The 14,536-nt window shown below is 48.5% G+C and overlaps 1 protein-coding gene across 2 annotated transcripts; it reads left to right on the forward strand.

Moving 5' to 3' along the window:
• Positions 1-1,600: 1,600 nt before the first annotated feature.
• Positions 1,601-14,329, forward strand: TBC1D25 (TBC1 domain family member 25). Of its 2 annotated transcripts, none has more exons than XM_082376309.1 (6): positions 1,601-1,848; positions 3,444-3,553; positions 4,528-4,682; positions 12,006-12,133; positions 12,274-12,462; positions 12,732-14,329. In XM_082376309.1, the coding sequence occupies exons 1-6, from the start codon at positions 1,732-1,734 to the stop codon at positions 14,091-14,093; spliced, it is 2,061 nt and encodes a 686-aa protein (XP_082232435.1). In that variant the 5' UTR covers positions 1,601-1,731; the 3' UTR covers positions 14,094-14,329. The 2 variants fall into 2 exon arrangements, with proteins under 2 accessions (XP_082232435.1, XP_082232436.1); XM_082376310.1 differs by lacking the exon at positions 1,601-1,848 and adding an exon at positions 2,040-2,316.
• Positions 14,330-14,536: the final 207 nt, after the last annotated feature.

The raw sequence follows: 14,536 nt of genomic DNA on the forward strand, positions 1-14,536 counted from the left end.
GAATTTTGAGGAGATGACAAAGAATGAATAATAAAACTGCAGATACCTGGAGACTGGCTCAGGTAACCTGTGCAGAGCAGGACTTCAGTTTAAATCCTGATTCCGCTCGAGCCTACAGCGTAGCTTTTGAGAAATGCCTCACTGTTAAGGCCAAAGCCGTGCTTCACTTTCTCACCTCAGATCCATCACTTACCTCATGGTTTACTTAAGGCATGCTGGCCTCTGTGCTCTTCCTCAGACACACCAGGCACAGCCCCACCTTCCGTCCATTGCACTGTCTGCTCTCTGTGCCACTTACTATCCCTTTGGTCTAGAGCATGTTTTCCCCTTTCATTCAGTGCTTTCATCTGTAAAATGATGATAATAATAGTACCTATCTCATAGGGGTTTTATGCAGATTAAAGGAATTAATATATTTAGACTATCTGGCATACACTTTGTTGAATGGAACAATGAACAAATGAAAGAGAAAGTTCTCCCCAGCACTATGGCAAGGACCTCCTTTTTGAATTCCTTGCTTCCAGTATCTTTCCTTCCAGGGCTCTCTCCACAACCAAGACAGGGACATCTGATCACATCATACCCCCATCTAAGACCTGTGCTCCAGGGCCCGCAGGATAAAACTCCAAGCTCTAGGCTAATGTTTTGCTCATTCCACCCTATGGTAATTTTAATGAGAAATAGACTTTCAAACTCCCTGTTGCCATCAGAAAATCCAGCAGTGCCACAGAAGTGTTTTAGAATTGCTGACTTCTCTAAAAAGGTAACGTTAAAGGTAGCATCCATACAATACTGCAGCAACAGCTGGAGTCCAGGTAACTTACAGGACTCCTTTGTGAGAAATTACATCTGTTAAGGGCAGCCTGTATTTTGTCCAAACCATATAGATGTTATACAGTAAAGTGAGGAGAATGCCTTTTTGCGTTTTGTGGCACATAAAGTTTCTCAAAGGAGTCTAAGCTATGTCCAGTATTCAGCTGATATTTGGTGGACACACACCATTCATTTAATAACAGCACCGATCTCAACGTGTTGTAAGGATTCAATAAAAACAAAGGCAAACTTTAAAAAGCTAGGACCTCCAGAGAGCATACAAATGGCTTTTTTGGGTAAATTACTTATTGAAGTATAACATGCGGGCAGAAACTGCAAAAATCATAAATGTACAGCTCCATGAATTTTCACAACGTGTAAACTATTTTTTAAAAGATTCTGGAAAAAGAATTATTCTTTGGTTCAGCGGATTCATTCTAAGTGAGGAGCACAGGCGTTTGAAATAGATGACATCATCTCTAAGCAGAGACGCGAGGCGACTTGGGGCGGGATGTGGAGCCTTGACGTCGTCGCGCAACAGCTTCCTTTCCCCGCCCAGTTTTCTCGCCCGAATAAGTCGTCACTTTAACACGCACCTAGGTGAACCCGGAAGCAAACTGCCCAAACAACCAAACCAAGGACAAGGGCGGGGCGGGCCCTCAATAGGCGCCTGCACACTGGCTAAAGTGAGGCAAAATGCCCGGCTTTGGGGGGCGGGGCTCCTGGCAACAGCACACTGTGCGCACGCGCAGAGGCGACCTCCACCCTGTGCCAGGTGGGGGGGGGTGGGTAGGGTCCCGTGGCGGCCTCTGCGCCTGCGCCCGGGCGCAAGGTGGGGCCGCAGGCGCCCGCATTCTGGGGTGTGCGCAAGGGTAGGGGGCAACGGTCAGCTGTCACCCGGAGGCGGGTGGTGGAGGGATGGCGACGGCCTCTGGATCCTCGGACTTGGCCGGCTCCGGAGCGCCCCCGCCTGGTGGGGGAGCCCAAGCGGCAGCTGAGGAGGAAGAGCGAGAGGTGGTGCGGGTCCGAGTCAAGGTGAGGCTGGCGGCCAGTCGTCCAGCCCGCCCAGAGCTCCCTGGGGAAGGGAAGGCGGTGGCTGTCTTAGGCTGGAGGGCGGGACCTGAGAATTGGGGTGTTACGTGAGGGGCGAGGCTTGAGGGCAGAGTGATGGTGGCGTGAGTGGAGGGTGGGGGAGAGGCTGGACCTGGGAATGCGAGGGCAGGGCATGGGGCGTGAGGACTGCAAATGGAAAGGTAGAGGCCTCTGGAATGGATGGGTGGAGATTGTGGGTAGAGAGGAGGGGCTATAGGGCTGGAGGAGGGGCCTTAATAGTTGAGTGGGGCCTTGAGAAATGAGGGAGACTGTTGCTGTCTGAAAAGGAGCCGCTGACATCAGTCAACATATGTGTTGAGAGTGCACTTTTGTGCAAGTCCCCACCCTGGATGAGCGGACATACTCGTCGGGGAGACAAACAGCTCAATAAATGAGATGCTTCAGACACTGGTAAATATCATGGGGAAATGACGAAAAAGGTTCTGAACTAGGGAGTTACTTTAGCCAAGGTCGTACAGGGAAATTCCCAGAGAGGTACTGAAGGAGCAGAGACCCAAATAAAAAAGAGTCAGGCATGTGCATGTCAGGGGGGAAGAGTGTTCTAGACAGAGGGAACAGCAAGGGCAAAGGCTGGGAGGTGGGGATGAGCTTGGCATGTTCCCTTAGGTTCCCATGTTGCTGGAGCCCAGAGAGCGAGGGGAAGAGTGGTAGGAGGTGAATCGGAGAGGGAAGAGAGGGGCAGATTGTGAAGGGCCTTTGGCGTGTACTCTTGAGTAAGAAAGCTGTTGCAGTGGTTCCAGCAGGCAGTCGGTGATGGTGGCTCAGACTAGGGTGGTGGCACTGGTGGTGATGAGAAGAGGGTAGATTCTGGTGAGAAGTGAACAGATCACTTCAATGTAATAGAGGAAGCTCAAAGGTAGAGGTTTGGGAGTTCAGAAAAGAGAAGATGCCTGAGCTGTGAGTGAGCCAACTGAAGAAAGTGGGAAGGACGTACCAGACTGGGGGATCTGCATAAGCAAAGGCCTGGAGCCTGAATGTGTTCAGAGTAACTTCCAGGAGTTTGGTAGTACCAGAGTGTAAAGTTCAAAAAAGCTGACTGGAGAGAGGCTGGCTGGGGTCCTATAGGTCCACCTGTTGGGGATCCTGGGGTTCCCTTTGAAGAGATTTAAGCAGGGGAGTGTTGTAGATAGATGCGCTAGATTGGTGGCAGCGTGGAGGACTGGTTTAGTGAGGGCCAGACTGGACATGGTGATCCAGGCAACCATCATTGAGGGGATGTAGAAGAAGGATTGGGTGCCTGGACTATTGCAGTAGCCCCCTCACTGGAACAGTCCTTTCTCCTTTGTCCCCCACATACTGTTCATAGAGCAGCCAGAAGGATCCTGTTAAATCCTGAGTCAGACCACATCCCTCCTCTGCTCAGAACCCTCCCAAGCCTCCCCCACCCTCCACTCAGAGCAAAAACAACAGTTCTCCCCATGGCTCAGAACTCCCGCCTTGATCTGGTCCCTGCCACTCACTCCATGTCAGCATGGTGATGTGACCCCTGATGGCCTACCCCTGTCTTCTCTCCGCAGAAATGTGAGAGCTTCTTGCCACCTGAGTTTCGCTCTTTTGCTGTGGACCCCCAGATCACCTCACTCGATGTGTTACAGCACATCCTCATCCGAGCCTTTGACTTGAACGGGTGAGTAACGGGATGCTGGGGAAAACCAGTGGGCCACCCACCTCGACAGCGGTTGTTTGGCATTTTTACTGTTGTTGTTTGGTAAAGGGGGAGGTTGTTTTATTATTATTATTACTATTATTACTATTATTATTATTTATTATTAGTATTAAAATAATCCCACAGTGAACAAACAGCCACATACATATCTTGGAATATTTGGGGAAATCTAGTCATAGGAGTAATATTGCTGAGTTAAACGGTGTATGCTTTTTTAAAATTTCAACAGATGTTTCCAAAATGTTCTCCAGGTAGGTATTACCAATTTACAGTCTCACCAGCAGCACATAAAATTCCTGTTTCCCTCACACCCTCACAAACACTGGCTACTAGAAAACATTGGAAAATTTGCCAACCTGATAGATGAAAAGTAGTGTCTCTTGGGGGCAGGTGTGATGGTTATTTTGTTGTCGTTGTTATTTTGGACGAATGCACATGGTAACAAACTCAAAGAATATAAAAGTGATGGGTATTTAGGATGTTTCCATGGTTACAATGGTTATCACAACATACTTCTTTGCATAGTTGCACAGGTGTATCTGAAGAACAAATTCTTAGTTGTTATTTGACTTTTTGTGCATAAACATTTTTTGTTCTGAAAAATAACATACAGATTGCTTTTTTTTTTATGCACAAGGCTGCTTTCTTCCCACTTCTATCCCTCAGCTACTCTGTTACCCTCCCTAGAGGGGACCGCATTACCAGTTTCCAGTGTGCTCTCCAGATACAAGCAGGTGTGTATCTGCTTCTGTTTGTGAAACAAAATAGAAATAAACGATCTGACCTCAGGCTGCCTGAAATCCTTGGCACAGTGCCCAGCACACAGTAGGAAGTTGTTTTCAAAACCATCTATCCTCCTCGGCTTCTTTTGGAAACTGTCCCAGAGGCCTCCAGGGCACTGGGGCACTGAAAGCTGCCATGTCTCCTCTGTCCAGGAAGAAGAATTTTGGTATCAGCTACCTGGGCCGGGATCGGCTGGGGCAGGAAGCTTATCTCTCACTCCTGTCTGACTGGGACCTCAGCACGGCCTTCACCACCGCTTCCAAACCTTACCTGCAGCTGCGTGTAGATATTCGGCCCACTGAGGATAGTGAGTACCTGGTGCCTCGCGGGCACTGCTCTGGGATGCCCCCCTTTCCCCGTGGATGACTCCACTCCTCACAATGCACTCCCTCACAGTGGGCTAGGGAGCAAGGAATCCTGGGTCCAAATCCTGGCTTGGCCACTGGCCCTCAATTTCTTTATCTGTAAAGCAGAGATAATGGTATCTTAGGGCCATGATGACGATTAAACAGGGAAATTCATGTAAAATGCCTGGAAAGGTGCATAGCTGCATAGTGAATGCTCAGAAAGTATTAGCTCTAATAACAATAATGATCACATTTATTATAGCATATAATATAGTAATATATAATTGTATACTGCAATATAATAATAGAGCTACAGTATTATATGTTTCAGTTATAATAATATTGTAAATATAACAATGCTGATTATAGTCATGGTAATTGTATTTATTCATTCACTCACCCTGCACTCATATTCATTTGTTTGTTCCTTTTATCTCTCAGCCACTTCCAGTCTTCTCATATTTGTTCCCCTAGTCTTACCTGTACTGGTCCCTGGGAGCCCACAGATAAATTAAGACATGGTCCCCAAAATTTGATTATGGAGCATACATTAGAAAATAATAGTGTGTCAGTGTTAAAGTTCCTGGGTATGGTAACTGTATCATGGTTATTGAAGGAAAATATCCTTGTTCTTGGGAAAAACACAGTTAAGTATTAAGGGGTAAAGCATCATGATATCTGCAAATAATTCAGCAAAAAAATAAATGTATATATATGGAGAGAGCAAGATGAAGCAAATGTGGCAAAAATGTGAACAGTTGGGGGAGCTAGATGAAGGACATATGGATGGTCAATGTATTCATCTTTTAACTTTGTCATAGATTTGAAATTTTTTAAAATAAAAAGTTGTGGAGTGGAAGACACGGTTCCCAGCTTCGGGGAATTCACAGTGCCTATTTGGGGTGACTGAGGCATTTTATTTTACTTTATTTATTTATTTTTAATATTTATTTACTTATTTGGTCGTGCCAGGTCTTAGTTGCGGCTTGCTGGCTCCTTAGTTGCGGCATGCATGTGGGATCTAGTTCCCTGACCAGGAATCGAACCCGGGTCCCCTGCATTGGGGGCACAGTCTTAACTACTGTGCCACCAGGGAAGTCCCGAGGCATTTTATTGATGTCATAATAACATATAAATAGCTAACATGTGTCGAACACTTGGGGCCATTCTGCACACATAATGTTTATTCATTGGATTGTCAAAACAATCCTACAGGGTAGGGACAATCGTTATCCCCATGTTATAAATGGGGAAACTGAGGCTCATAGAGGGGACAGGACTTGTTCTATTCTTACCGTTGTCTTATTTCCCAAGCTCCTGCAAATACACGAGTTTGTTTCTGAATTCCTGATCCCCTTACACTGATCTCTTTGTTCAACCCTAAGCCAATTCTATGTTGTTTTAATCATGTAGCTTTATGATATGTTTTAATGTTTTCCTTTTAAAATTTTTTGTTGAATATTCTCATGCACTTACTGTTCTTTTTTTTAAAATTATGTTATTTATTTATTTATGGCTGCGTTGGGTCTTGGTTGCTGTGCACGGGCTTTCTCTGGTTGCGGCAAGTGGGGGCTACTCTTCATTGTGGTGCATGGGCTTCTCATTGTGGTGGCTTCTCTTGTTGCAGAGCATGGGCTCTAGGGTGCGTGGGCTTCAGTAGTTGTGGCACGCAGGCTCAGTAGTTGTAGCGCACGGGCTTAGTTGCTCCGCAGCATGTGGAATCTTCCCGGACCAGGGCACGAACCCCATGTCCCCTGCACTGGCAGGTGGATTCTTAACCACTGCACCACCAGGGAAGTCCCACTGTTCTTTTCATTTAATAGAATTAGCTTATCATTTCATTAAAATCCTGATGGGAATTTGATTGGAGCTGCTTTTTTTTTTTTTTTTTTGGGCTATGCCACGCAGCTTGCAGGATCTTAGTTCCCTGACCAGGAATGGAACCCAGTGAACCTGGGCCCATGGCAGTGAAAGTGCCAAGTCCTAACCACTGGACCACCAGAGAATTCCCTGGAGTTGCACTTTTTAATGAAACTGTTTTTTTTTTTTTTTAGCCACACCATGTGGCTTGTGGGATCTTAGTTCCCCGACCAGGGATTGAACCCAGGCCCTCCACAGTGAAAGCACAGAGTTCTAACCACCGGACCGCCAGGGAATTCCCTAATGAAACTAATCTTTAATTATCCAGTAAATACATTCTCCTTATTATAAATAATGCTGAAGTCTCCTGGAACCACTGTGCCTAATCTTTTTATTTATTTATTTATTTTATTTTTGGCTGCATTGGGTCTTCGTTGCTGCACGCGGGCTTTTCTCTGGTTGCGACGAGCAGGGGCTACTCTTCGTTGCAGTGCGCGGGCTTCTCGTGGTGGCTTCTCTTGTTGGGAGCACGGGCTTCAGTAGTTATGGCACACGGGCTCAGTAGTTGTGGCTCGCGAGCTCTAGAGTGCAGACTCAGTAGTTGTGGCTCACGGGCTTAGTTGCTTCGTGGCATGTGGGATCTTCCTGGACCAGGGCTCAAACCTGTGTCTCCTGCATTGGCAGGCGGATTCTTAACCACTGCACCACCAGGGAAGCCCCCACTGTGCCTAATCTTGTTCCCCTACCCTTTGCCCTGCAGGAGCTACTTTGATCAGTTTGATGTGTAACCTTACAGGTCCTTTATTTATTCACACACACATACACACAGACAAATTAGTCTACATATAGAGATACGTAAGTATATTCATATTTGTATATGTACACAGACGGTATGTGTTTAACATTAATGGTATCATGCTATACATTAATAGGTAAGTAAGTGTCCAATCGATGGAGCTGTTACAAATATTATTAATGGAGTTCTTGGGATCGTGTTCATGACTGTGAAAGCAACAGGCATGTTGTGACCACTTAGATGGCCCAGTCCCTCTTTCAGGGAAGAAGTCAGTTTCTGTCACCTCTACAGTTGGAAGATTACCAAGCCTAGACCATCAACCAATCTGTGCATTTGTGATATGAATCCTCTTTCTGTCATATGTATTGCAGATATTTTTTTCCAAGCTTATCTTTTTGTTTTATGGCTTTGTTTATGGTGCTTTCTTAGTCCTATCAAAAACTAAAATTCGTATGCAGTCTTATACATATATCTGTCTTTTTCTTTATGATTTCTGAATTTCTCCTTACTTTGGAACATCCTCCCCATCCACAAGCTTATACAAATATTCTCCTACATTTTCTTCTAATATGCTTATTATTTTCTTTTCTACATATAAATCTCTGTCAGCATTGTGATTAGTAGACCTAGCTTTAAAAAAAAAATTCCAGACAAATAGGTATGTCAGCATCATTTATTAAATAACCACCTTTTCTACACTGATTTGAAATGCCACTTTGGTCATGTACTGAGCTCCCATATGTCCTTGGATTTATTTCTGGTCTTTCTATATTGAATTCCACCAGTTGGCTCTGTTTGTCTCATGCTATGCTAACACCATATTTTTATCACAGTGGTTTTGTGATACATTTTAATAAGGCAAGCATTGCCTTCCTCCCACTATTCTTTTTTTTTTGGCTCTCCTTTTTCTTAACTATTCTTAAATGTGAATTCTTTCATATGAACCTTAAAATAATTTTATCCAGTTCCAGGAAAAAACCCATTACATCACTGATTGGCATTGCACAATATATATAATTTAGGATTTGGGAGGTTTGACAATTTTATAATAAGGAGGTGCAGTACGTCTAGTACATATTGTGTAATACTGCAAGAAGGGCCTGGGGCAGCACCCCATAATGAAACTTGCATGTTTCTTCAGGGAAGTGTGTGCATATTCACACTTAGTGGGTTACATAAAGACTAGATATAGGGCTTCCCTGATGGCGCAGTGGTTAAGAATCTGTCTGCCAATGCAGGGGACACGGGTTCGAGCCCTGGTTCGGGAAGATCCCACGTGCCACGGAGCAACTAAGCCCATGCACCACAACTACTGAGCCTGCACTCTAAAGCCCGCGAGCCACAACTACTGAAGCCCACGTGCCACAACTGCTGAGCCCGTGCGCCACAACTACTAAAGCCTGCGCACCTAGAGCCCATGCTCTGCAACAAGAGAAGCCACAGCAGTGAGAGGCCCGCGCACCGCACCAAAGAGTAGCCTCTGCTCACCACAGCTAGAGAAAGCCCACGCACAGCAACGAAGACCCAACGCAGCCAAAAATAAATAAATAAATAAAGTAAATTAATTTATTTTAAAAAAAAGACTACATATAGTCACACGTCAGTTCGGATCCGGTTTTGCCACTAGATGAGTTTGGGCTTGTAGAAATCCTTTGTCCATTTTATTAACAGGTTCTTTCTTTCTTTTAAAAGTCAATATAGAATATCTCTCTTTTCCTGTCATGTTTTTGGTCTTTTATTTTTTTTTTAACCCACTGAGTTGTACACTTTATTTATTTATTTATTTTTTAATTTGGTTGCACCAGGTCTTAGTTGCGGCTCACGGGCTCCTTAGTTGCAGCATGTGAACTCTTAGTTGCAGCTTGCATGTGGGATCTAGTTTCCTGACCAGGGATCAAACCGGGGCCCCCTGCATTGGGAGCGCCGAGTCTTATCCACTGCGCCACCAGGGAAGTCCCATGTTTTTGGTCTTGAGCGGTGCTTTTTCTGACATTCACATGGCTGCTCTTGCTTTCTGCTTGTGTTTGCCAGGTATACCTTCATGTTTCTTCAATTTTTAACCTTTCTTTGTCGCCTAGTTTTAGTATGTCTCTCACAAAATCTCCATAGCTGGATTTATGCTTTTTTACACAACTGACAGTGAAATCTTTTGACCTCTTTTCCCCTCCAGTCTCCCCCACCCTCCCTAGCCCTTGAAATGGAAGCTTTGGAAGACTTCTCATTCTCATTCTCCTCCTGCTCCCTAACCCTTAACTTCTGGGCTTTGCTCAGACAGTAATTTTGTTTCTTTTTCAATTCCAGGCTATCATTATCTTTTCTTTAGAGTCAGTCGCTTATGTTTCAGGAATCCTAACGTAACAATGTCACAAACTCCCAGTCACAGTCTCTTTGTCATTTTATGTTTAACTGTATATATTAAAAACTTGTGGCCTGTCACCATTTACCCTCCCTTTTGCCTTCCCCCACCCACCTTGAGCCCTTGTAGTCATTCAGTAGTCATTTCTTAGAGAACTTCTTTGTTCTCCTCCAGTAAGGTGCATGGGTTAGATGTATGCTAATGATCAGAAACTTCAGTCGTGGTGGATACGTACTGGGTTGGCTGGATGTGGGACCCTTGGATCTCAGGCCTCTCTTGTCAGTACTCCATCGGTGCTGCAAGCCACTGTCTTGCTTCCAGAGTTGTGGAACAGAAGCCCATCGGCAATCTGACCTTCTTTCAGTTGTAAGCAGCCTGTTCTTCGTCTTTGGAAGCTGGCAAGAGTTTGTCTTCATTCTTAGAATGTGGGCATTTCGCCAGCAGGTGAATAGAGCTGGGGGAGCCCGTGGTCTGTGCTGTTCGTTGATGCATCCTATCTGAGACCTGCCGAGCCACTTCTTCATCTCAGGGACAGTTTCCTTCATATCTGGGTAATTCTGTCTCCACCTGACCCCTTTGCTCCTCCTGCATTTCCTAGGGTTTGCATGTCAGGTCTCCTGGACTTGTCCTCCAAGTCTCTCTGCTTTCCTCTCAAATCATCAAGCTTTAGCTCTGTGCCTTGACAGGGGCTCCTCTCTTTGGTCTTTCAGACCATTGGTGTGACCTTCTTCATCTTACCTGTTGAGTAGTGCGACCTTCTTCATTTTATGTGTTTTCATGTTTTAGAAAGCCCACTCTGGCAGCTGTTGGGAGAGGGTGCAGAGGGGCAAAGGGGAGGCAGGGACTGGTTGGGAGGCAGTTTCAGGTGAGAGGCGTGGTGTGAGCTGAGAGAAGAGGTGGAATTGAAGTGTGTTCTGCATGCAGAAGCTATGGAGCTTGGCGACGGTTTGGCCCTGGGAGTTGAGAGAGTAGGAGGCGGCAAGGACATCTGTCAGGTGTGGGACTTAAGCAACTGAACAGGTAGAGACGCTGTTCACTCACATGAGGAGCAGAGGAGGAGGTTATGTCTAGAGTGGATCTTGGGCTCCCCTTTTGGACCCCTTAGGTTTGCAGTGCCCCATGGGACACCTAAGGAGAGGCAGTGACATCCACTTGTGGCCCAGGGTTTGCTTCCCCCTCAGCTCTGTGGGAGAAAGTACAGTGGACTTCATGGAAATGTTGCTTAGGGGCAGCATTTGCCTGCAAATGACAATGGCTTGACCAAATCCCAGTTGATTTGTTTCGTATAATAGAGTTTGAAAGCCCCTGGTCTTTGCTGTTGTCAGCTTAGCAGCTCTGTGGTGCCAGGGCCGATATCTCTCAAGTCTCTCGAACTTACTCAGGTGGCCACTGCTGCTTCAGCCACATGACATTTGAGGTGGGAAGAAAGGATGCAAGGGGGAGTAAAGAAGAGAGAGAAGGGACAGACTTCTGCTGATGTTCCAAGGGCCAGAATTGGATAATATCAAGCATAGCATTGTTTCTTCTGTCTAACATGCATGGCATACCTGTTCCACAAATACTTTTGCTAAAATTCATCTGGGCCCTGGAGTAAGGTAAATGAGATTCACATCCCAGCCCTCCCGTTTCCTTGGCCACTTACTAACTGTTCCAACCTGTTTGTCATGGTCTGCAAAATGAGAATGATAATGGTAGTCTATATCAATTGTGGGAGGAGGGCTAGCAGGAATATAAGATTAAGAGTTTGGGCTCTTGAGCTTTGGGCCTGGCCTTCAAATTTCGGCTCTTTCACCCACTTGCCGGGGGGCCTTGGGCAACTTCTAGTCCTGACTTGTGCATGTTTCCACATAGAGTGGCGATAATAACAGTGCCTAACTTAGAGGATGGATGTGAATATTAAATGAGTTAATATCTGCAAAGGGCTCAGAACGCTTCCTGGCACTTAGCCGTATGGAAGTGTTGTCTACTGTTCTTATTGTTTATATTGACGTTAAGCCCTGTCACAGTGCCTGGCACATAGTAAGTGCTTGACAAATATTACTTTATATCATTAAAATACTACTATTAGAGTCTGCCCAGCCATTCTGTGAGACAGTTTCCACAAGAAGATTATTCATGGTTTTATCTTTTACGTGATTGGGATGACATGGGAAGGGAGAGGGGAGTGGCTCATTGCCCTGTGGGTGGCCTGGCTTTGGAGGGAGAGGAACCCGGCCCTGAGGTCTGGGGTTCTCATCCGCATTCTCATACGGCGTCATTCTGTGTGCCCAGGCCCGCTGCTGGAAGACTGGGACATAATCAGCCCCAAGGATGTCATTGGCTCCGACGTGCTGCTGGCTGAGAAGCGGTCATCGCTGACGACAGCTGCCCTGCCCTTCACACAGTCCATCCTCTCTCAGGTGCTTTCAGGGAGCCCCGGGGCCCAGCTGTGATTGGAGGGCAGGGCATCCCTGGCACCCCCGATTCCGAGCATGCCAGTGGGCACCTGCCCCTGGCCTGCCCAGCTGAGCAGTGGCCTCCCTCCCTCCTTCCTTCACAGGTGGGCCGCACCTTGTCCAAGGTCCAGCAGGTGCTGAGCTGGTCATATGGGGAAGACGTCAGGCCCTTCAAGCCTCCCCTGAGCGATGCGGAGTTTCACACATACCTGAACCACGAGGGCCAGCTCTCCCGCCCCGAGGAGTTGCGCCTGCGGATCTACCATGGTGGCGTTGAGCCCTCCCTGCGAAAGGTGAGCCTTCTTGGTCACTCATTGGATCCATCACAGCAGTCATGAATAGCTCAAGAGACACATGCAGTGGGCCACACTCTCGGGGGATGGCGTGGAAGTATTCCAGCACAGCAGGCTTACCTTCAGGAGGGGCTAGGAGCCAGAGGCAGGAAGGCAGGCTTTTCCAAAGGAGGGCAGAGGCCCAGGGTGGCTGGGTGGTGATGGAGCCACACGAGGGTGTGGCAGCTCATCTGTAGACCCTCAGCCTCATCCCTTTCATCCCTGGCCAGGTGGTGTGGAGGTACCTTCTGAACGTGTACCCAGACGGGCTGACAGGCCGCGAGCGGATGGACTACATGAAACGCAAGAGCCGCGAGTATGAGCAGCTCAAGAGCGAGTGGGCCCAGCGAGCGAGCCCCGAGGACCTGGAGTTCATCCGCAGCACGGTCCTCAAGGACGTGCTACGTACCGACCGGGCCCACCCCTACTTCGCGGGGCCCGAGGACGGCCCACACCTGCGGGCTCTGCACGACCTGCTCACCACTTACGCCGTTACCCACCCACAGGTGTCCTACTGCCAGGGCATGAGTGACCTGGCCTCGCCCATCCTTGCCGTCATGGACCACGAGGGCCATGCCTTCGTCTGCTTTTGTGGCATCATGAAGCGCCTGGCTGCGAACTTCCACCCTGATGGCCGCGCCATGGCCACCAAGTTCGCTCACCTCAAGCTGCTGCTGCGACACGCCGACCCTGACTTCTACCAGTACTTGCAGGAAGCTGGTGCTGACGACCTCTTCTTCTGTTACCGCTGGCTGCTGCTCGAGCTCAAGCGCGAGTTCGCCTTTGATGACGCTCTCCGCATGCTGGAGGTCACCTGGAGCTCGCTGCCCCCCGACCCTCCCGAGCATGAGGTAGAGCTCGTGGGCCCCCCCAGCCTGGTGGCGGACACTGGCTTTGGGGGCCACAGGGGACGGCCCGTGCGGCAGAGGCACATGCTGAGGCCCGCCGGTGGAGGAGGTGGTGCTTTTGAAGATGCTGTTGACCACTTGGCCGCCACCAGCCAGGGGCCTGGTGGCGGGGGGCGTCTCCTGAGACAGGCCAGTCTGGATGACCTCCAGCAACTCAGGGATAACACAGGCCCCAGGAGGGACCTCCTGGTCCAGCTGCCCCACCCAGCTGCCCTCATCAGCTCCAAGTCTCTCTCTGAGCCCTTGCTGAACTCCTCAGACCCACTGCTTTCCTCCTCTTCCCACCCTGATTCCCCATCGTCTTCATCTCCATCATCCACCCAGGACGCCTCTCCCACTGGTGACGTGACTGCAGGATCCCCCTTGATGCCAGAGGTGGGCTCCCCACAAGACCCTGGGAAGTCCCTGCCACCCCCACCCCCACTGGGCCTGCCCCCGCCCCAGGAGTTCGGCCGAGGGAACCCATTCATGCTCTTCCTGTGCCTCGCCATCCTGCTGGAGCACCGCGACCACATCATGCGCAACGGGCTGGATTACAACGAGCTGGCCATGCACTTTGACCGCCTCGTGCGAAAACACCACCTGGGGCGCGTCCTACGCCGGGCCAAGGCTCTCTTCGCTGATTACCTGCAGTCAGAGGTGTGGGACTCAGAGGAGGGGGCCGAGGCCACAGCCCCATCTTGATCAGACTCCCTCCAGCCCACTATCAGCCCCACCAGATATCCGTTCTTTGCCAAGAGGGCCTACACATGAGACCCCACCTCCCTGCCTGCCAGCCCTAGACATGGGGGAGCATAGTGCCCTCTCTCCCCAGGTCTGAGAGTATGGGGCTCTGCTTCAGTACTGCCCCACGGCAGCCACGGCCTCTTTTTTCTGTTTTTGTTGTTTTGTTTTTAACAACTGTACTTTGCACACATGAAGGTCACTGTGGTCTGTGTGTTTCTCCGCCTTCTCCCTGGTTTTTGTTGTACATGGAGTCCCCAGGGCCTGTTTACCTGCTGGAGCTGAAATACTTCCCATTTCAGGTGAAGGGCGGCTCCTGCTTCCCCAGTGGCAGGAGAATGGATGCTGAGAAATCAGTTCTAGAAGGTGAGCCCAGGTCGAGGACTGCTTGAGGAGGCCTGAGG

Source organism: Balaenoptera borealis (genome assembly GCF_965194805.1).
Source record: "Balaenoptera borealis genome assembly, chromosome: X".
Lineage (NCBI taxonomy): Eukaryota > Metazoa > Chordata > Mammalia > Artiodactyla > Balaenopteridae > Balaenoptera > Balaenoptera borealis.

Bases quoted from the DNA above. Each gene is read 5' to 3' on its own strand.
- TBC1D25 (XM_082376309.1), top strand. From the start codon at position 1,732: ATGGCGACGGCCTCTGGATCCTCGGACTTGGCCGGCTCCGGAGCGCCC. The intron at 1,849-3,443 runs GTGAGGCTGGCG...TTCTCTCCGCAG, and splicing joins TGGTGCGGGTCCGAGTCAAG to AAATGTGAGAGCTTCTTGCC. The intron at 12,463-12,731 runs GTGAGCCTTCTT...ATCCCTGGCCAG, and splicing joins TTGAGCCCTCCCTGCGAAAG to GTGGTGTGGAGGTACCTTCT.